Genomic DNA, 22268 nt, shown 5'->3' with positions numbered 1-22268 from the left:
AGGAAAAGGCTCCCTGGGAACAGGCATGTAAAATCCCCTCCAAATGCATTAAAGGGGCTTGTAAATGTCTTGTAAAAATTAGCTTTTAAAAGTTCATACATACTTTTACATGAGTGACCGTTACACGTCATGCTCCGAAGGGCAATACAAAGGAATAACACCTCTAATTGAAAATGGTTTAAAGATTGGACCACTAAAAATGTTACTACATTGTTTTTGTGTATTTTTATACCAGACTCTCTACCTGGATCACAACATTAGAACCTTTTGGAGGCATTTGCACGTACACCCCTATCCATTACAATTACAGCCAAAATGAATTACACTCAAACCTGACATAGGCTACCTATTTTATGTCACAGGTATGCCTTCTATCGATGTCGACAGTGTGGAAAGTTCTTTTTTTTCATTACATCCCGTGAAACGGTGATGTATTGTACTTGTCAGCGTTTGTGTTTTTGTCCGCCTGTACGTACGTCCACCAAATATCTTCACAACCGTTAAAGATTGAAAGATGAAAGACAAAGCAGATGACTCGGGCAGCAAAGGGGATGAAAACGAGATGATGACCTTGACCTTGATAAGACTAGGTCAAGGTCAAATTTCAACTTTTGTACTCATCGTAGATTTTTGGGAGGCAGTCACATGATACTGTACATGCATTCTATTGGCTGATGGCATCCGGAAGTATGCTACGTTCCGTAAGTCTTGGACTTGGTGTCGCGGGATGTTGCAGTCTCTGACAGCCTTGTTTACTTGATGCAGGTGAATCACTCATTGAATCCTCCAAGGTTAAGGACATCATCATGACACGAAGCCCTAAATATGTAATCATATTATCCCTCCCTTATTGAAAATCACAGCTAGAATCTAACCTTTATAACTCAACACAATTTCAATTTATTAAAAAAGCCACAAGGTTTTCTGAGTTTGACAGGAGCAGGAAACGAGTCATTGCTGTTGTAAAGGCTGTTCAATTTGGATGAGTACTCTTTCTTGTAGCAGATAATATCATAATTTCAGCTGCTTCACATTTCCTTTGACTCACATACCTCATTGCTATGCAGGTGTTCATTCAAAGTTTATGGCAACAAACACCTGTGAAATATGGTGAAAACTTTGCAAGCAAGGCTACAAGAAGTCATCTGTCTTTCCATGCATGAAAAACACCATTAATCCTGCTCAAGTCAACATCTTATAAGTGTGATATTTTACAAAGCTGGCAGGTCAACAAGGTTGTGGTTACAAATTGCAGAGGGGTGTTTCTTTATGACCTTTGAAAGAAAACACTGGAAACAGCTTAATGGTACATGTTTTAGGTGGGAGTGATTTGATGGTTAAAAGACTATGGATGAGTAAATGCATCGAAGTTGAAAGAGATTTTCTTGGGCCGAATTGATTTCCAGGTCAAGTGTCTCGTGCAATTGATGTAATTTCTCTGACAGAGCTGAGAGAAGGTTATTTCAAAGAGCAGATCACTGCTACTCCCCCTCAACCATAAACTGTACACATCTCATCTCTTCTTTTGTTGCTCTTCGTCACCTACTTGACACATCTCTTTCATCCTTATCTTATTGCTATTCCCGGGAGATTTAATGTAATGTCATTCCACATATGGTAAAACAAATCACTGCTGGGGCACAAGCTATGAAAGGAAAGCCAAAGATGAGGGCAAATGAATAGTTATGTCATTATCTACCCCATTTTACTACGAGACCGCTGCGGATTCCTCGCTGATAATTCATCATTGTGTCCTTGCTCAGATATATGGAGCAGATTTGGTTGTCAGCAGGGGGTCACCCACCTCTAAGGCAATCTTTCCTCATTATGGTCCAGCCCAGTGAGGAATCCTACACGCAGTCGGGCTGAAATGCAGCAGAGACCCGCTGTGCAGCTTTGTTTAAACAGTTTTGTGCTGTATTACCCAACTTAATAGAGACTCCATCCCCACCCCAGTCCTCTCCAGCTCATGCATTTACACGGGCTCCTAAATGTCAGGTACATGGTGACACACTGGGCTGGGTAAGAGATGGCAGGAGGACAAAATGAGACATCGGAATGTGAGTGAAGAAATGTATCTCATTTATGCGGTTCAACTCGCTCGGCTGAGTTTTAATGGTTTAGTGGCGTCAAGAAAAAGCAAACAGAAAATCAATTGTTTCAAGGATTTTGATTTCAAATACTGACTTCTGTTGAGGATTAGTGTTAGTATTTTTTTTAAAGGAACATTATTCATTGTGTAATTAGTTCAGCTTCATACATAGTGTATGAATTGCATTATATGAATTATGAATTGCACTATTATTCTGCTGTGGAAAACAAAGGTGGCACACACCAGAGTGGAATTAGCCAAAAAAAGAAAAAAAAGAAAGATGGATTGAATCATGAAACCTCATGAAAAGCTTCAGATTCATGTAAAGCTTTTGTCTCGGTGTTGATGGATACCGTCAGCCCAACAGGTCTCCTGGATCACAAGTGAAACTCCCAATATAATAGATATTCAGACCATCCCTGCTGCACTACTGAGATAAACAATGGTGCAGCAGGATGGGTATTTACATTTATTTATGTAGGACTGGTTACCTGACAGAATGATTTATTGTACTCTACTCATTAGGTATGCCTTAAGATGTTCAGGTTCTTTCTAGTAATGACCAGGTTGGATAAGATCAGAAATGCGATTATCAGTGGAACAGCCAAGGTGAGACGTTTTGGAGAGACAGTTAGAGAGAGCAGACTGATGGTTTGGGTAGGCTGATATGGAAAAGGATGACACGCTGTGGGGACCCCTAAGGCGTCACCCAAAGGAAAAGAATAAGTAGACCTAATTAGGTGTACCTTAGAATGTACTTCTGGACTCACAACCCTCCCGTACAGTAAGACATCAGTTTATGATACAATGACAAATACATCATGAATTTCAAGGAACTTCAATTTTGATTGCGCTTATCAGTTCACCTGTAAGGATTATTAAAGTCCAAACAATTCCCAATTAAAAAAAAAATATATATATATATATATACATATATATATATATATACATATATATATATATATATATATATATATATATATATATATATATATATATATATATATATATATATATATATACACACACACATTTTTTTAATCTTTCTAAACTCATTTTTACAAAATCAAAGATTATGTTTTACAAAAATGAACAGACATCATTTTAAGGATGTAACTTCATATCAGAATAGCTATAAGATGAAATGAGTACAGTGTTTTACGCACTATAAGGCACACCTAAAAGCCTTTAATTTTCTCAAAAACCAACAGTGTGCCTTATAATCCAGTGCACCTTATATATGAATTTTTTTTTTAAATAGGCCATTCATTGAAGGTGCTCCTCATAATCCAGTGGGCCTTATAGTGAAGACAATACTGTAATTGAAAAATCTTCAAACAGTAGTCGAAGATGTCTTAGGTTGATAGATTTTATTGCCATTTTGTATAAAATTGAATGGGACGGTTTTCAGTCTGTGGACTAAAGAATACAACAAATAAGATAAATATGACTATGAACGGATGAAGTCAAATATATAAAAGAAAATGTTTCACATTTACCCATACATATTGCACCCTAAGATTGCGGATAATGCTATCAATACACATAGGGGTTACAAATTTGATAGCTCACTGTCGATTTGAGGTGTGTGAAACTGTTGTGTAAATATTCTAGAATGAGAGGAAAGGAAAGCCGATGATCTGACACCTCCAGCTGTTCTCTCTGGAATTCTTCACAAAAGGGTGCTGTGGTATCTGGATTCTCAGGAATCACTGAACCACCAAAAAAATAAAACCGAGCCACTGCATTTCGGCTGCCTTAGGCGGAGTAGAAAATATCAGAATATATGGCATTAAGCGACCAATTTTTTTATTTTTTTTTTGCTGCAGAGATTATCTTGACATAAACCTTGACTTTCTGTGCTTTGATGCAACATAGATATATTGGTTGTTTCATAGGGTGAATTAAACCTGCTTGCACAAAATAACAACTCAAGAAGACGAATGTGATAGCTGCATAGGTTTGTTTGACCACTACGTCTGTGTTGGACGTAATCAGTGGCCGCCAGCGTACCGTGCATTGTGTGTTTTGACAATCTCTCCTCCTTCCAGCCACCTCACACAAAAAGTGCAAGCAAAAATGGAGACAGCAGCAGAGATCAGAGCTTAATCTTTACATCTCTCTGAGCACAGAGCAATGCAATACCAGGATAAAATACTCAGCTTTTGCATTCTGTTGACATACCTTTGCAAATCTCTGAAGGCAAGAAGTTTTATCAAGACATCCCTCCGTATAATTTGTTTTATTTATCCACCTCTAACTGCGGGTTTGGTTATTGTTGAAAAATATCAAACCACATCCAGCACAACAATATAAATCTAAAAAAAAACATGACAGGAGTCTGATTGTTTTGTTTTTCTTCATGTTACTAAACATCTGATATATATATGAATCATAAAACACCCAGTGGGATCTGCAGATAATCTGTCCTCAGCAATGTTCGCAATTTATCTTTGCCTCTGGGAGTGAAGGTAAGAGGTGTAACACATCGCAATGTAGATCACACAAAAGACTGCGTTACAAGCATCGATTATATAATACACTGTATGTGCACACATCTACAGCACAAATCAATCAATCAGTCAACTTTTATTTATATAGTGCTTAATCACATCTGAAGACATTTCATAATGCTTTACGGATAGAAAACCAACAATGCCCTCCAGAGCAAGCATAAGCGACAGTGGCGGGGAAAAACTAGCTCATTGAGGAAGAAACTTCGGGTAGGACCCAGGCTCTGGAGGGCGGTCCTCCGCCTTGACCTGTTGGTTGGGAAAGAGAAATACACTGAGGATAGAGATAGGTCAAGGAAAAGGGACAGAGAGAGAGAGAGAGAGGTAGATAGGCCAGTTTGAGTTTCAAATAGAATGCTAGTTCTGTTAAATGCCAGGCATAAGAAGCTAAACCAACTGTATAAGATATAACAATCTTGTAATTCCGTCGTAATCTTATTTGATGTTCACTGAGCTCAAAAATGCAAATTATTACTTATATCATTATTTGCACACTTTCATTATCTATGATATGAAGTGCTATTCAACGCTGATATCTGGTGTCGTGACGCAGACCACCAGCGGATTATTTTATACTGTGTTTTAGACATTATTGATATATGTGGAAAAATTGACAGAAGTAGCTGCTTAGACTCTGATCTGAATGCTGAAACACTTGGCAAATGCAATTAGGCATGGATAATGCACCAGGTTGAAGGACAGTTTTTTGTTTTTTTAATTTTGAAAGCAAGTATGATGATTTGAAGGGCAGGTAAAGTGCAAGGTATGCATATTAACCAGTGCTGAATACAAAGGGACGAGGAGCTCTGATCGTACCCTACACTGATGTTATTCCTGTGACTAAATGATGTGCTCTTGTCAGATGTGTACAGGCTTCACTGACTTTCTCTACAAACTATGCTAATAATGAGGCTGAGAGAGACAGCTTCCAGCAGATACATCAGATTTATACCTAAACCAAGGTTAAACAATCCTATGCATTTGTTACGCCCGCTTGGTACATTTCTTAGCATTCTGTGAGGTAATGTGGAAATCGAGTCTATTGTTATTGCATTTTGAAGCGATACAATGAAAAAGAACAGAATTTTGCACAAATATATATTCCATTTAAAAACACAGAAAGTAAATTCAGCTGAAGATGTGAAATATTCTTGAAGTACACTGAGAATTCTAGTTGAGTTGAACTTAAGCAAGTCAAAACCAGAGGCTGTACCCACCCTGGTACAGGACCTGTTTTCACACCTCTGTTTGTATTTTGTTTTTATCAGGCATTACTGAGTCAGCACAAACCTGCTCTTCTTCTGAAGTGTCCTGAGATGAAACCTTTTTGATGTGATTTTTTTTTACCATAAAAAATAATTTGACTTGATCTGACAAAGGCGGTGACAACATAGCGTCTTAGCAGAGGTAATCAAAGGCAGACGTGATGAGGAAATTACTCTTGCATTTCACTGCAGAAACATTTCACTGCAGGGGTTCAGAGATATGCCAGGGAATAAATTAAATGACGAATCTGCACAAATGGACAAAAACACTTACGCTTCTTATATTTTGCCTATAGGGACCAAAAAAAGATTTCATTATTATTATTATTATTATTATTATTATTGCTATTTATTATTTTTATTATTATCATTTCCATTTTGAAAAGTCATCTAATTTTAAAAGTACAGGTAGTCCTAAACATACAAACACAACTGGTTCCAAGAGGTTGTCACCAGTCTCCATGTCCAGAGACATATCAGGCTAGATTTATCAGGCATGATGCAATAAACACGCTTGTGAACTGCGCCAGTTGGGCAATGTAGCCATTACACACACTCAATATAGTACAACTAAGATGTCTACTGTTTCCACCCACACAATAAAAGAACCGCAGCAAACGTTTTTGTTTTTTGTTTTTCCTGGCATGCACATGACAGAGAAGAATCGATCATGTGTCATCCTCCTCAGAGCATCAGACCTCAAACTCAAGTAATCAAGGAGACATCAGTCATGCAGGAATGACTAACAATACATGTTTAACAGTTAAAGAATGTCTTTCCTGAAAAGAAAATGGACTATTAAAAGTATTTAATGGAATGATTTACTTTTTATACCCTTTGCCATGACACTATTTGGTTTATATGTCGTCTCAGATTTGGTGTAAAAACGAGACTGCAATCCTCAAAGGTCAGCTCTGCCGTTTTTAAACAGTGAAACATGATCAATGAAAACACCTGATGTCAAAAATGTTACACAAACTTACTTTGATGATGCACAGATGAGACATACAAAGGCCATTTGGTCCAGGCCTACTTCATCAGACCTTTTCTCTTTTTAAGTCAGTGCTATCCCAGTGATCAATAAAACTGTCAAGCTCAACTCAGACTTGGGCACTTAGATTACAAACCCAAGTAGTAGATGCACAGGAAATAATGAACCTCATCCTCACCCTGTGCCATTTCATGACACAAGCGCCTCTATTCCCATGCAGTAGAGAGGGCATAGTCATCAGCATAAGGATCGATACATGATGAGGCCATTGTCATCCAGAAATGCTTCTGCTGGCTGCAGCTATAGGCTATCAGTTTTAACTCCCATCGCAGCAGAAGGTTCTCCTGTATGATGCATGAATGTGGTGGATTAATATCATCTAAACTATTGTAGAGCTATGTGACACAAGATGCAGTGATGCTATCACCACACTAGTATCCACTGCAGTTAAACTACCACCGCTACTTCCAAACACTGACTAAGATATCTAGACCTCTGCTGACGTTTGACAGCCAAGCTGAATTATCATCATAGAGCGGGGAGGGGAAAGTGCACTGAGAAGCTGACAGCGTGAGAATGAGCAGATTTTATTTAAATAAGGATGGCAAGAAACTAAGCCAATGGCCGGCACTGGCTGAGCATATCTTAAGTGATCAGTAGGGATCAAAAAGGAGAGGGTGAAAAGAAAGTTGGAGGCTGATGGAGCGTAGAGTAGCGGTGATTGACAGGCAGACACAGATTCACACTGACCTGTAGAATTGAAGGATTTCTCAGAGGTGATGAGAGTGAGTGTGCCATCATCACAGGGTTACTGTCAACCATAAGGAATATTTTTCTTTTCCCAACCTTTTGTGTGACTCTTTGAGAGAAATCCCCCACCGCTCCATCCAGCCTTCAGCTCCATTTATCTCCCTACTCTCTTCCTCTTAACCTCCACTCGGCTGCCTCTGCTTTCATCTTTTCGCTTCGGCTAACTCAGACCCGACTTCTCTCTCCTCTTCGACCCGGCCCCGGCTCATCTACCAACTCATCTGCCTTCTTTCATCCTATACCTCGTCTCTTTTTCTGGTCTGGTCTTGTTTCTTCTTCTGCTTCCAACCAACACACTCTTCTCCTATTTTCATTGATTACATTGTTTTCATTATGTTGTCTTTTACCATCTCCGCGTTACGTTGATCAAGGAGATCATGTTTTACTTGATGGAAAGAATGTGATATCGACCAAGTAGCTAATGAAACACAAACGCGTGCGCACACACACACACGCACTGTAATTACTTACTAATTGTAATTTCAAGTAATGTTTATGCTCTGGCAGAAACAATTATTCTACAAATATTAAATCATATTTGAGAATGACCTTCTTTTATATTTTGTCTTTTATCTCATCTTTCATGTGTTGCACGCTTCCTCCTGTCTTTGATGAGGACCATCCTGTCTGAACCCAACATCACCATGCAACTTAATAGTCAGTGTGTGTGTGTGTGTGTGTGTGTGTGTGTGTGAGTGTGTGTGTGTGTGTGTGTGTGTGTGTGTGTGTGTGTGTGTGTGTGTGTGTGTGTGTGTGTGTGAGACACTGAGACAATAGTGTGTGACAGCTCAGGTGTTCCTTTGGTTTTCCGAACTGTTTCACCACACAGCTGAGGGTGAACACACTGTGTTGTTCCCTGTGTGTTCAGTTAGATGGAAGAAACTGGCAGCTACATTCTGTTGAAAGCCATGATTGAGGTTTAATATAAAACTGTAGCACCTGATAAGGTTCTGGGCTTTGCTCAAAAATTGGCCAAAGCTCAGTCAGCTCGGTCCACGTTGTGTTACCTCTGGGAGGAACACAGATACAGCACCTGTTCATTACAGTCTTCACAAAATGTGTATGTGGAACAAAATCCATGGATTTGTCACCAGCAGCTGTAAAAACAGTGTGAATGGAGTAAATGTACACAAATACAAGCTCATTCACTTCTGCAGCAGGTAAAAAAAAAAAAAAAAAGCTTTTTAGAATTGGAATTTTGACTCCAAGTCATGATAAAAACTGAAGGAGTTGTCAATTAAAACTAATTAAATGTTTTTTGGACTTTTTTTTTTAATAAGATAATCTGACAGGTAAACTAATCCTCCTCAATCATTGGTAAAATATGATCTGTTTCACATTTTTCTTTGTTTACAAGAGATTTATGTCAAACTGATACACAGTTTAGATGATGTGCTTTAAAAAACCAACCTCACTCTTTGATTTAATGAACTCTATTGATGTAGCACCTTTTAGTCTGACTTCCCACTCCAATCATTCAAAGGTCGGCATTAATTCTTACTGCGGTGACAGCGGCTACCATACAAGGCGACACCTTCTAATTACGGCAGTCACTATTCACATCTATTCACACCATCATTCCCTCACTAGTGGAAAAATCACTGGGAGTAATTTGGGGTTGAGGAACTTGCCGACACTTTTCAATTGAAGCCACGGGGGATAGCGATCGAACCACCTACCTCTCGCTACACGGACTCGCTAAGAATAAACTGTTGATATGGAAATGCAAAAAAAAAAAAAAAAAATTAAAATCACAAAAAAAAGGGTTGGAACTGATTAGAAATTGGAACTGGATTGTCTATCCTGATTCCATTATAATGATTAGGAGCTCTTAATTCTGATTTCTTGGTTTCATTCATATTAACTCCAGTTTCTCTGGTGTGTGGCTGTATTTTACCCTGAATTTTTCTATGTCGGCACAAAGCAACACCTGTCGAAACTTAATTTGTGCAAAGAAAGGTGCACAGCCAGTACGACCCCTCTCACCTACACAGTGTACAAATCAGTGAATGTACCCCTGGTGGTCCCATATGCTACAATAGTCTCCTTAGCCTCCCTTGACCTGCACACGGTCAAGCCTTCCTACAGCATTCCCCTCATCAGAATCACACCGCCATTTTTCACATTTAAAAAATATTTTAATCCAAACTTCCCTTATGAAAAATTATGAAAAAACAACAACAAAAAAAAGAAAAAAAACTGTTCTAGCTGTTTAACAGAGTAGAGAAGTAATGCAGCAACATAGCAGCGTAAGAGAGATGAGCATTTTTTTTTACCGTGACTGTCATCTCCACTGCAGCAAAAAGTGTTTAGTTAGATACTTGAGGCCCATCAAACAGCCTCTGGTGTGTAATGGCTGTCTGTTTGAAACCATCCCGCACCCCTTCATCCACTGATCCTACCACCGGGAGACGGCTTCTCATCAGAGCAGCCCCCACGCCTCAGTAGCTCCTGCAGTTGTGTTTCCACCTGCGGTGGAGGACGGGGGCAGTTGTGCATCCTCAAAATGTGATTTTTGAATGTCTCCCCATAGACTTGCTGCTGGCCCTCTGATGGTGTCTGTTGTTTCAGTTGGTTCAAACTCAAGAATACCTCCCACATGCCTCTTATGCAACACAGATTGAAATTAGCTTCATCTCATTGAGAAAAAAAAGGCCTTATGGAGTTTCCAGTGCAAACAACACATCTCTTTTTTACACAGCTCTCTTCTTTGGATTTTACAACTGAATTTTTACACAACTGAGTAAAATATCATAAAATTGTTGCTTAATTCTTGTCTTTCTGGGATGTGAAAAAACAAAACAAAAAAAATTAACAAAATAAGTCTTTTTTTTTAAAGAAAAAACAACAACCCAGCAGCTGTTTCTCTGATTGCTAGAAATCAAAGCATCCATCAAACAAGCTCGTGAGGAGCAGAAAACTCGGGATTAATTGAAATTGGGTGACAAGCTGTGCCACAACGCTCTGTCAGAGGTTAAGGACTCTGGAAGGCAGAGCATCAGATGTGGATGTGTGATAAGGTTTGATGATTCAAGCGTTTGTACGTTCAAAATCAAGAGATTTCCTACACTTTTTTTTAGGAAAAACAAAAACGCACTCCTGACGACAGCTCTCCAGTACATAACTCAATATTCACGCTATCAGGTTTGAGCCCATTTGAAGTGGTCGACATAACAGATGGGCTCCGAAATCATGAAATACACGCTATAAGTGGTCATTTCACCCAAATGACTGATCTGAGGTGTAACATGCAGAGAGCTGAGAGATTTTAGAACACATTGGATGTCCTTCCCTTGGAGTAAAAGGCTGAGAAAATACAGTACATAGTATTGCTATTGTTCCTCAGTTATTTGGTTTAGGTAGATACATTTAATTGTGTGGAAAAAATGCTTTTGTATTTAAAACATAGATATTTAGATAGTAGATTGTATATGGAACCTGCAATTTTCTTTTTAAACCACTCACTGCTGCAGATAGAGGAGAATGAGCCAGCCTTGTAAAAAAAAGCCAAAAATCCCCGAAATTAGTTTTTTAAAAACTTTTTTTTAAATTTTATCGACCAACAGACATGCAAAAGAAACGTGGGTAATTATATACAAGTTACGTACAGAATGATAGTATGAAAAGTATGAAAAGAAATGCAAAAGGCACAACAACACACAAACCACATCGTTACCCCGCTGACACATGGGAAAGAATGAGATCCGGTCTCAGCTGTTCTTATATTCATCCGCCAACACGTTGTGACGTCCCAAAGCCACCTCCAAAAACATGCAGATGAATTGGTAGGTTACAAATTGTCGGTAGGTGTGAGTGTGTACGTGAGTGTGTTCGTATTTCATGTAGTCCCGTGACACACTAGAGACGCGACCAAAGAGTCTTTCAGCCTCTCGCCTCTAAGTCCACTGGGATAGGCTCCAGCAACCATAGTGTCCAACGAATGAAGGCAACAAAGATGATTTCACTGTGTTTTTGAAACCTGGAGTTATTTCTCTCTTTCAGCAGTAGCTCTATCAAACCATCTCAAGCCAGTTCCTCTGAGTTCTCTCCCCGCTCGGTGTCCTGCCGTTGTCCTCTCAGCTCTCCTGCCGTCCAGTTCTCACTGTCTCTCATCCCATTCATCATCCTCCACTGCTCTGTCATGAGCCCCAGGTGGGACCCAAAATGAGGAAAGCCCTATGGCTCCAGGCTCTGTGCTCATGGCCCATTACACCTCTCCAAATGAAAGAGTAGCAGCTGGATTATTACCAGACAGCAGATGGACAAATGTACCCAAATCCTACATTTTGATGGTTTAAATGGGAAGATGAAAAGGAGATGATTACAGGGCGAGATGGCTTTATGTCACGATACAAGTCAAACAAAGTGGAAGGAACAGTCTTAACTCAATGTTCTTAGTGTTTACAAAGCATTCATGTCCCAACAGATTTTGCAGGAGTCACGATGTGAACATGAAGAGGGTTTTGAGGATACTGAAAGTTCTATTATTTTTACGGCTGAATAAACCTCTTGTGCTGACGAGGACTTATGAGCCCAATCCCAGTTCATACCCGTAGCCCTAGCATTTGCCCTTAGCCCTTCATTTTGCACATTCCCATGTAGGGTGGATTGTCTTATTTCTTTTGGGGATTAAGGATTAGTTGTCCCTTGACCCATTAGATAGCCCTTCAAATAGTTTTCAGATGCAGACTTAAAAAAAAAAGAGTCGAACATACTTGTAGAAAATCACAGAAAAACGTTGCGAACATAAGCACCGTACATTAAAGGTGGTTATTATTCAGGAAAAAGACATTCCTAAATGTCGCATATCTGTTATTCTTACATCTGAATGTATGAATAGCTGATTAATATAAATGCAAATGAATATATGTAATTGGATTGTTATAATGCGTACTTTACCCCACTATTTTCATGCATGCAAAATATGTGTTTTTGCATGTAATTTTTATTATTTTTAATAATAGTAATAATAATAATAATTAAAAAAAATCAACCCTTTTATATGTCCCCCATGGGGAGAATTATTTTTCCATTCTTAATAATCATCACACGTGTAACCCCAATGAGGATGATGAGCTAAAGGTGAACTTCCCAGCGATGGTTTCTGAGGTTTGTGCACAAATTCTTTGTTCATGCAAAACAATTGTTGCAGCATCTGACGGGGGGGGGGGTTGGTATCAGACGATCTTGAAGGTGAACATGGAGGTCCTGGTTACACGCGTCTGTGGTTGCGAGGCCCGTTGGATGTACTGCCAAACTGTCTGAACTGCCTTTGGCGATGGTTTGAGGAGGAGAAATGACATTCAGCAGTCTGCACACCAGTTGTAAACTGCACATTTTAGATGGGCCTTTTTATTTTGGATGCTGTTTAACCCGCATCTTGAAAACAGGAGGGGAAAAAAAGTGCTTCTATTTTTGCTTAATATATGTAATTCCCTTGCCATCAGCTTGTTAAGTATTTAATTACTTCATATTGACTAAAGCCTTAAACATCTTAAAACTCATTTACACTTGTACGGTGAAAGGACATTGCCATGTAAACAAGTGTCTCGGATACTTATGGGAGTACTTTTGGTTGATTCTAAAATAAAAAAAAATATGAATATAAATTAATTAATAAATGTATACACCATGCAATAACACAAAAACACAAGGTCTGAAAATTTAGCTATTTGTATTGAACAATTGAACAAAATGGCAAAAATATGATAATATGAATATTATCATATTTATATTACATCGTACGAATAGTTTTTCATTCTGCTGTTCAACCTGAGTACAGTCATTGCTTTGGATTGTTATTTTTGAAAGCATTTTTTTTTTTTTGTTGGTGCACTTTAAATTTGGAACTCATGAAGGAGTGCAGAACGTTTGTGACGGTCGTAACCCCACTGACTTGGGAATGTTGTGTCAGTAATCTCCTAAATGGGCGACAGTTTAACTAAACAGTTATTACAAATATTCCGTATTTTGCTTCATGTTTCCTGGTCTCAGCTTTCTCACTGTTTCTCACTTTGTCAAACAGCCTACGTCTCATGTTCGTTTTTACACAGGTGAACTGGAAGTAGTAATATGTTTGGCACAAAAATGTACAAAAACTGTATTTTAGTTTTCTAAAAATAATTATAAAAAAACAAACAAATTACATGAAAACATTAATAGGCAAATATACAGTAATAACTACTGTTCAGTTCATCCACTTATTCTTATTCCTATATCTTCTTCCTATGCTCCTTCTATGTCTTATTATGATTCTTCCATGTTCTTATTCGTCCTTTTTATGTTATGTGTACTGTTGTTGTAATGAATTATGTAATGAATTATGTTAATTATGTAATCATGCAATTATCTATCTATTTATTTATTATTGATGCATTTTAATTTCTTTGATGGTTCTATTTAACTCTGTGCAACATGAGCCTAAACATGTCAACTAAAGATCTACCAAGCATCTTATCATTACTTTAAATAGCCTCGTCTTTTAGAGAAAAATAACTGATATTTACCAGGTGAGTACACTTTATTCCTGACATTCATGAAATTTAAAGTTAGATGGGGAATTCAGAAAGGATAAATAGCAGCAATCTACAGGTCAGCCATAGACACAGTGTCCTCAGACTGTGACTACATGTGCTTTGCTAACCTCTCACATGTCACAATAGAACTCTACAGATTAAAGAAATACTTGAAAAGAAGATGGATCAGAGCTCTTACAAAAAATCACAACACACCTCCGTGGAGCTTTAAACCGATATCATTACTTTTCCCAGTGAGGGAGACGAATCACTTGTATTTCAATTTCGGCAATAGTATTTTGCCTGCCAGTCATACATGAGTTATAAATTTTGTTAAACTCCAATAACTGTAAGAAAGAAAAAAAAATTAAGAGCTACATCTGGGAGCCATCTCCTGAGCTCTTCTGCTGATCAAGGCAAATGAGTTTTATGTGACATTGTTTAAGTGTAGATAGTGGAAAGTGACATAATACTCACGGTAATGGATCACTACCGCATGTTTCATTTTGAATGGAATCTTCAATCACCATTCCGCAGACAAGGCAAACGGACCCGTTTCCATCAGCATTACAATCCTCAATGCTTCAGTAAAATGGCCTTCATTTGCAGTGAAAGTCTTCTCTGCACCCTTTTATGCCCCCTCTACTGTGAAATCCTGCTTTCTGCACAAAGGTAGCTCGGGTTTGAGATTTCTCTGCACGACCACAGGAGGATCATGAATAGTCTTTAACTGCTCCAGCTGTTGTACTGAGGTTAGTAAAGCAAGTGCACCGTGGAGATAACGGAGATATAAACGGGGCAGCAAACCGCCAAGTGGTTGGTGCCAGAGGGAAGGACAAACAGGCACTTATTTATGTATGCCTGGACTCGTAGGGAAAGTCTCACTGTCTGCTGGGTTAAACTGCACACACCAACGCGCCCCACTGCCTCGCTGTGTTGCACTGCAACAGTGCTTTAGTTAAAATGATGACTAAAATGAAGAAAACAATATTTTCTACAAATATCCACATCTATACTTACTAATACTAAATGCCAGTGCTATGTGGAGCAACCTAAAAAAAAGAAAGTTTGAACTGTTGGCAAAGTTAAAGAAAAACACATCCTCTGCACATCTCAATGTTTAGCAAAGGCAGTTCTCCTTCAGCTAATTCTGTCTGTTGGGGTTTTTTGCACATTTTGAAGCTTGTGAATCCACTCATGCATGCTAATGCATCCAGTTTAGAGGCTACGGTGAAACTTTCAGTTTAAATGAGGGTTAAATAATCTTTTTTTTATAATCCATTGGGGATTTCCTGAGTTTTTTAGGAAACTTCAGTCAATGATGAAATATATATATTTTATAGACACATACCTGCATATGGACAGTAAAAATAATTCTTAAAATAATGAGGTATTTAGGTATTATATTGAGGTATTATTATAAAACACATGTCAACCTTATCAGGTCTTAACTCATTCATGGCTGCTCCACATTTTGGCTACATCCCTGTCACACTATGTCAGAGTTTCAACTGGGTTTTTATTTATTTTTTATTTAGTATACTTTAATAATCGCCAAAGGGAAATTAGAAGCTCACTCTAGCACACAGTTAGTAATCACACACCTGCATATATATATATATATATTTAATTAATTAATTTTCTTAATTTCCCTTCGGGGATCAAACCAGTATATAAAATTAAAAAAATTAATTAATTAATTACAAATAAATAAATAAATAAATAAATAAATAAATAAATATATATATATATATATATATATATATATATATATATATATATATATATATATATATATATATATATATATATATATATATATATATATATATATATATATATATATAATTTTATATACTGGTTTGATCCCCGAAGGGAAATTAAGAAAATTAACACACACACACACAGCAGTGGAGGTAGAGTGGTGGGCAGGTCCTTTGTGGTGAGCCCTTAATGAGCAACCTATAAAGGGGACGGTGCCTTGCTCAAGAGTGCCTCAGCAGTACTCGCTACAGAGTGTGAGCTGACACCTCCCACTGTCAGCTCACACTCCAAAATGACTGGGCGGGATCGGGAATCGAACCGCCGATTTTGGATCATTGGGCGACCCGTTCTACCACTGAGCCACTGCTGTCTGTGAAGTAAATGTTTTCAGTCAAGACACGTATCTTTAGATTTTAATCCTCATTAAATGTCAGAGGTATCATTCACTGGATCTAAACCACGGCATAGGACTTTATATTTTTAAATGTCATTTTAATTCATTTGTTAGTTAGTTAGCTTGATGGAAGGATGACAGAAAAATTACAAGCAATGTAAAACTGGCATGATGACTTTGGGTCAAACTTAAGTTTCTGAAAAGTGTTGAATTGTAAATCAAGAAAGTCAATGTAACATAATGTCTGTGTTGTAGATGAAATTATGTCCATAAATTGTAAAAATATTTTATTACCCATGTCGACCCATTTGCCTCTGTGTGAATCTGGAATTAATTTCTAAGGAACTAATGCACCATTAAACACGACCTCAGAGAGCCCAAAGAGCTCCACTGGCTGTGGTACAAAAACAAATAAAAATACATCCCAAAAACTAGATCATTAAGGGTAAACAAGGAGTTCCATCCTGAACCAATGAATTTATTTAACTTATATATTTTATGATATGATATTTAGGTTAATATCATCTCAGCGTATGAATGCAATCTCTAAACAATTTTTTTTTTAATTACGAAAAGCTTTCAATTCTCAATTTTATCCTTAACGTTAACCTTGATGCTTCCAGGGCTAGAAAACATCCTCGACAGTATTTTAATTGTGCCACCATCCATCCATCCATCCATCCATCCATCCATCCATCCATCCATCCATCCATCCATCCATCCATCCTTTTTTTTTGCAGTCACTTATCTCTCTTGCAAGTCACGAGACTGCTGCAGCCTATCTCATCTTGCAGTAGACAGAAGGTGGGGTAAACCCAGGACAAGACGCCAGCTCATTGCACACGACACACAATGTCCATAAAGTAATTGCCCTTACATGCAAACACAAGATGGAAAAGGTTAAATGAACATTGGGCCTTGTGTCAATCAATCACTGAAAAAGTGCCAGCTATGTAGAACGTGTGTGTGTGTGTGTGTGTGGGGGTGTCTTGTCAGAATGAGAAAATTAAACAGCCAGTGGCAAGGTTGACCAACTTTATCTTAAACATGAAATAAAGCTCTCACTTCAGGATCAAGTATGCAGTCTGGGTAAAGTGTAATCGGGAAAAAAAAAAAACAGTATTGTGAGAATCTGGTGTGCATCAAAGTGCACTGTGCTGTTGAGAGTTACCTGGAACAAAGCTCCCCTGCACCACCTCCTTGTACGCCCACCATCCTTCATGAATTTTTGGTGGATTGGGTTGTGCTGTGAAGTAAAGATAACAAACACAGGAAGAGGTATATCAATCACTTTGATCCAAAAATCAGACAAGAAAGCAAAGATGCTCTGCTAATGAAACATTGTTTTTTTTTGTGTGTTTTTCCACCACCCTCATCATTTCCAGGGGCCTCACTGACCTTATCAGCCAGAGGCCTCAGCAAATAGACTCCCTGGAGATGGCCTTGGTGCAAATAAGCGTCAAATTCAAGCTCTCATTTTGCTGCAGATACACACGTATGCACACACAAAAACCCTGATGCAGTATGATGACTCCCAAGACAGGATGGAAACTACTTCTGTCATTTAATGTGAGCTGTGGAAGAAAGCTCCAGATTACAGCAGGATGCCAAAGAATAATTAGGGTGACAAAAAAAAAAAAGGTCATTGCACAGAGAAAGAGTTGTGACCATGAATTACCCTGTGAACCTCAGCGACATGAGTTTTCACACCTTTTTAAAAAAATTTCTTGTTTGCTTTTTTAGTTTTTTTGCTCCTGATTCACTGAATATGCAAAACAGTGTTCAAACAAGGGTCTACAATTTTTCCTTTTTATTATTTTTCATGGATGATGAGTTGAGCAAAAAGATCCCCCCCCCCCCCCAGTCTCCCTTCCAAGTGAGCTTGCAGTAACAATACCAAAAAGAGCAGGTTCCGTTTGAGAGGGTTTGGCCACCCAGGCATTGTCAAAAAATTATATTTCCTTAGTGTTCAATTTCTTCTGTCAGCAGCTGAAAACCTGAAAGGAAAAAAAAATCACAGCTGCCTATTTGTTCAAAATGATGATTTATTGCTCCATTTTTATGATAAATGACCTCAAGAAAATAAAACCTTGACTTTGAGTAAATCAGGGCATTGACCAAGAAGGCCAACGGTCAGTCATTATAAACACTGAGAAGAAATCTAGGCTCCTGTCAAGCACTTGCAGACCCTGATGTATCTCCCACAGAATTCACCATAAATGCTTTTCATAAATTCATTTTGAACAAAACGAAAGGAAAAAAAAACAAAACAACACTTTTGCTTTCACATGTATTTCGCAAACAGTTTAATTTACCTTTTCAAACACCACAAAATGTTGTTTGTTGTAAGTGATCCTCATTTGAACCAAGGCACGTATTCTTACTGAATTTTTATTTCTATTAATTTTTAATTTATATTTTAAAATAATTACAATACAGTATTTAAAAAAAAAATTGGGACCATTTTATATTATTAGTCAAATACGGTATACAGTTTTAATCAGGCAGGTCTCAGGCAGCACAAACATGTACCAAAGCAGCTTGGCTTCATCATTGTTTTGGGATTTACAAGAAATAGTCTCGTGATAGTTTGCCTCCCACATTATGATTCACCGTCCATAAATAAAAACTGTCCCAGGAATTTGGAATCACAATGGAATTATTATTAGTTTGATCATATTTTGAGAGAAAACAACTAATAGAGATGTGATGTTTCAGATACATTTAAAGTAATCTGGATGTGAGTATACAATTATCTTTTGTAATTTCAAAGTTGTGAATATGGTCTGATCACCGGCATCAAATAAAACAAGAAAAGAAAAGCAATTATGAATCATTTGAATGTTATTGAGATCCATATGCGTGTCGGGTGTAATAAAGAATTTATTTTGTGAATCATAGTAAAAGCAATAGTTTTTAATTGCCTCTATTCCACAATGGTAATAGATTGTTAAAAAAAACAAAAACAGAACATGCAATCTGGATCACCAATCTAATAATCTGTATTCTCAAGACATGTGAATGCCAGGTTTTAAAGAAAAAAATATACTGATGTACATAACAGAAGATGATTCAGTTTATGCAGACTCTGATCTTAAATAATCATTTTACAACAGCCCATAAATGTGACAATGCCCAAAAGTGGTGTTGAACGGGAAGCGAAATTGCCCCAGTTAGTGCCTCCTTATGACTCATATATTTTATGAGGAATAGGCTTTGGCAGAGTTTAATTCCTTCTGGAACAAGATCCAGCACCTGGCCAGTCAAGACCGGTACCGATTTCCCTGGATCTGGGAGCTACTATTCTGTCAATCAAATGTGAATAAACTGATTGCAATGTCTAATTTTATCTGTCTTCTGTTTTTCATTGACGTTATTCGTGAATTACTTGTTTGCCTATTTTAATCAACACCTACGCACACAAAAAAAAAGTTTTAACCCTGGCTTACAGTGGAAAACAAGAGTTTTGGCCATGGATAATTCATTCATTCATTTTCTTGACCACCTCTGCTTTTGCGTGTCACGGGGGTTGCTATCCCAGCTGACATTCAGGAGATGTGGGGGACACTGAATGGGATGCCGGCGCCCTGCGGAGCCACATGAAAGACAACCACCCACGCTTTGAGGTACACCTACGGGCAATTTGGAACGATCGGTTCTCCTAAGTTGCATGTTTTTGGATGAGAGAGGAACCCAGAGAGAACCCAAGCAGACACTGGGACACTCATACTGGACAAATTAAGTACAGGTACTTCTCAGCCTGCAAACAAAATTAGTTCCGAGAAGGTGTTTGAAAGCTGAATTGTTCTTTAGTTGTTATTTATCATAATTCCATTTATAATTGCCATTTGAGATCATTAAAATGTCGTTACTACTCTGGATTCAAAAGTGCTATTCCGTAAGACTTACCAGAAACAATTACGGAACATAGAAACAACACATAATAAAATAAAATAGTCTAGTATTGTAATGTAATTTACCTTTAGCCTGAATCTAAACTTCCCTCTAAACTAAGTTCAAACCAAAAGAAGAGGAGCCCGATGCTCCGAGATGCTCACAGAGACAATAACAAGAGGGAGAGACGAGTATTATAGATGTGTGAACGCAACAGGGTTTGCAGCACAAAAGAACTGAAAAAGCTAGAAACAAACTTTTTGTACTGACAAAAGAAGAGAGTCTACTTTTTTCTTTCAGTAGTTTCACTGCAGAGCCATTGAACACAATATCCTGCGGGTCTTGAAAAATCATTCAAAAACGTTTGGAAACCACTGGCAGTAAGGGGAACTCGGCTCTGAAAACAGTTGTCAGTCAATGAGTAAAAATAATTAACTTCACCTCTGAACTCTTCTTTAATTTTGTTTTCAACATAATGCTTCATCTAAATAAAATCTATAGAACTTAATGTCTGTGGAAAATAAAAAGGCAACTTCTTAAATTTGGCTGGTGAAAAATATTCTTGTAGGTTTTGTCATCGACCAGTTCACTTCACTGGTGAGTCAAAAGGTCGATTTAAGACCATGCATGTCTACTTTTGTGTATTTATCCAGAGAAAGAGACGATGAATCACAGGACTGTGCAAAAGTGACCACCAAAAACACATAAATGAATATAAAAAAAACTATGTGATCCACAAGGACATGTAAGATATCAGATATGATTTGTGGTCTGCGGGCTGTCTATTCACACTGATATATTGTCTTCTAGATGGGTTTAGTGAAAGCTATTGCATGCTGAGTGAAATTGATTCAAATGGTTCAGACTTGTTAAAAATGTCCCATTCCTGTCTACCGTCTTGCCAGTAACAAATGAAAACAGTTCATTTCATTCATTCATTTTCTCGCAAGGCGGGGGAAACTCCAGCCGCGACACCCGTGCAGAGAATTTTGTATTTATTTTTTGCTTCAATGAACGATTTTCAACACTGTTCGTGTGAAAAACCACAATTTCTTATGAGGGATTATGTTGGAGTGAATCTTTGTCCTCTTTGTTGTGTTTTGTTGTGATATATTCAGAAGTAAGACTGTGCTTTCTCTGTTTGTGACTGCAGGTTGTTGCTACAAAAGTCTGGATTTAGATTTGTTTTTATCTGAGCAATCAATATTAAAAGCCGGAGCTTGGCTAACGGAGCCAAATTGAAACTGGAATCCTCTTTACTACGATCGGTGGCTGAGAAGCAGGAGAGGTAACGGAGCTCTCTCTACCGGTGTCAGATTCACTGACTGACTTTTGAGGTGGGCGGGTGGCTGCTAAGTTTAAAATCAAATATTTGTTAAACAATCACATGTTGTTGTGACTGAAAAACGTTATGACGGTACTTTGACAGCAGAATGGCAGAACTCACATGGTTCCTTAACAGAAGAGACCAGAGGACCATGCTGCTCAATCAGTTTGCCCACGGTTGTTTAGACTGGTGCAACTACTTTGGTGTTTTGGAGCAGTGATCACAAGGGACGGTCACCATAAAAGTGTGAACACCAGTTGGGATAGAGTAGAGGACAAAGGGAGCCTCACCAAAGTCTGAAGGAGTTCCAAGTTACAAAACAATACAATGAGGTTCTGTTAACACTGTGTCAGTTTAGTTGCTCTCAGCTTGGTGTCCTTTACATCTAAAATAATCCAGGTCTCAATGTTTGTAAGTAAAAGACAGAGATAAATTAAAAAAACCTGTTAAGATTCATTCATCAGTGCAGCTATTGCCGTGCCAACTCAGTTTAAAATGTTGTTTTGAACTTTTGGGACATGCAGCAGTCATTCAGCGAGCTCACTGAATCACAGCCATTCAGGCTCCAGGAATCACCAACGATTGACTGGTGGCTGTGGAACTGAAGTCATTTCAATCACTTTATTCAAATTAATAGTCAAGTTCAAATCAAATTGAGGCCTTTTCTGTGAGGAGTTTGCATGTTCTCCACCCGCCACTAAAA

The 22268-nt window shown here is 38.1% G+C and overlaps 1 protein-coding gene across 1 annotated transcript in view; it reads right to left on the bottom strand.

Moving 5' to 3' along the window:
* Positions 1-22268, bottom strand: part of ca10a (carbonic anhydrase Xa) — a 215545-nt gene that overhangs the window by 166401 nt on the left and 26876 nt on the right. Inside the window, exon 2 of the mRNA XM_068305885.1 lies at positions 17516-17590. Coding sequence (XP_068161986.1) covers positions 17516-17590 — 75 coding nt within the window. The remainder of the gene's footprint in view (positions 1-17515; positions 17591-22268) is intronic.

This window comes from Antennarius striatus, chromosome 21 (assembly GCF_040054535.1).
Source record: "Antennarius striatus isolate MH-2024 chromosome 21, ASM4005453v1, whole genome shotgun sequence".
Taxonomy (NCBI): domain Eukaryota; kingdom Metazoa; phylum Chordata; class Actinopteri; order Lophiiformes; family Antennariidae; genus Antennarius; species Antennarius striatus.
This window is presented reverse-complemented; position numbering and strand designations above follow the sequence as displayed.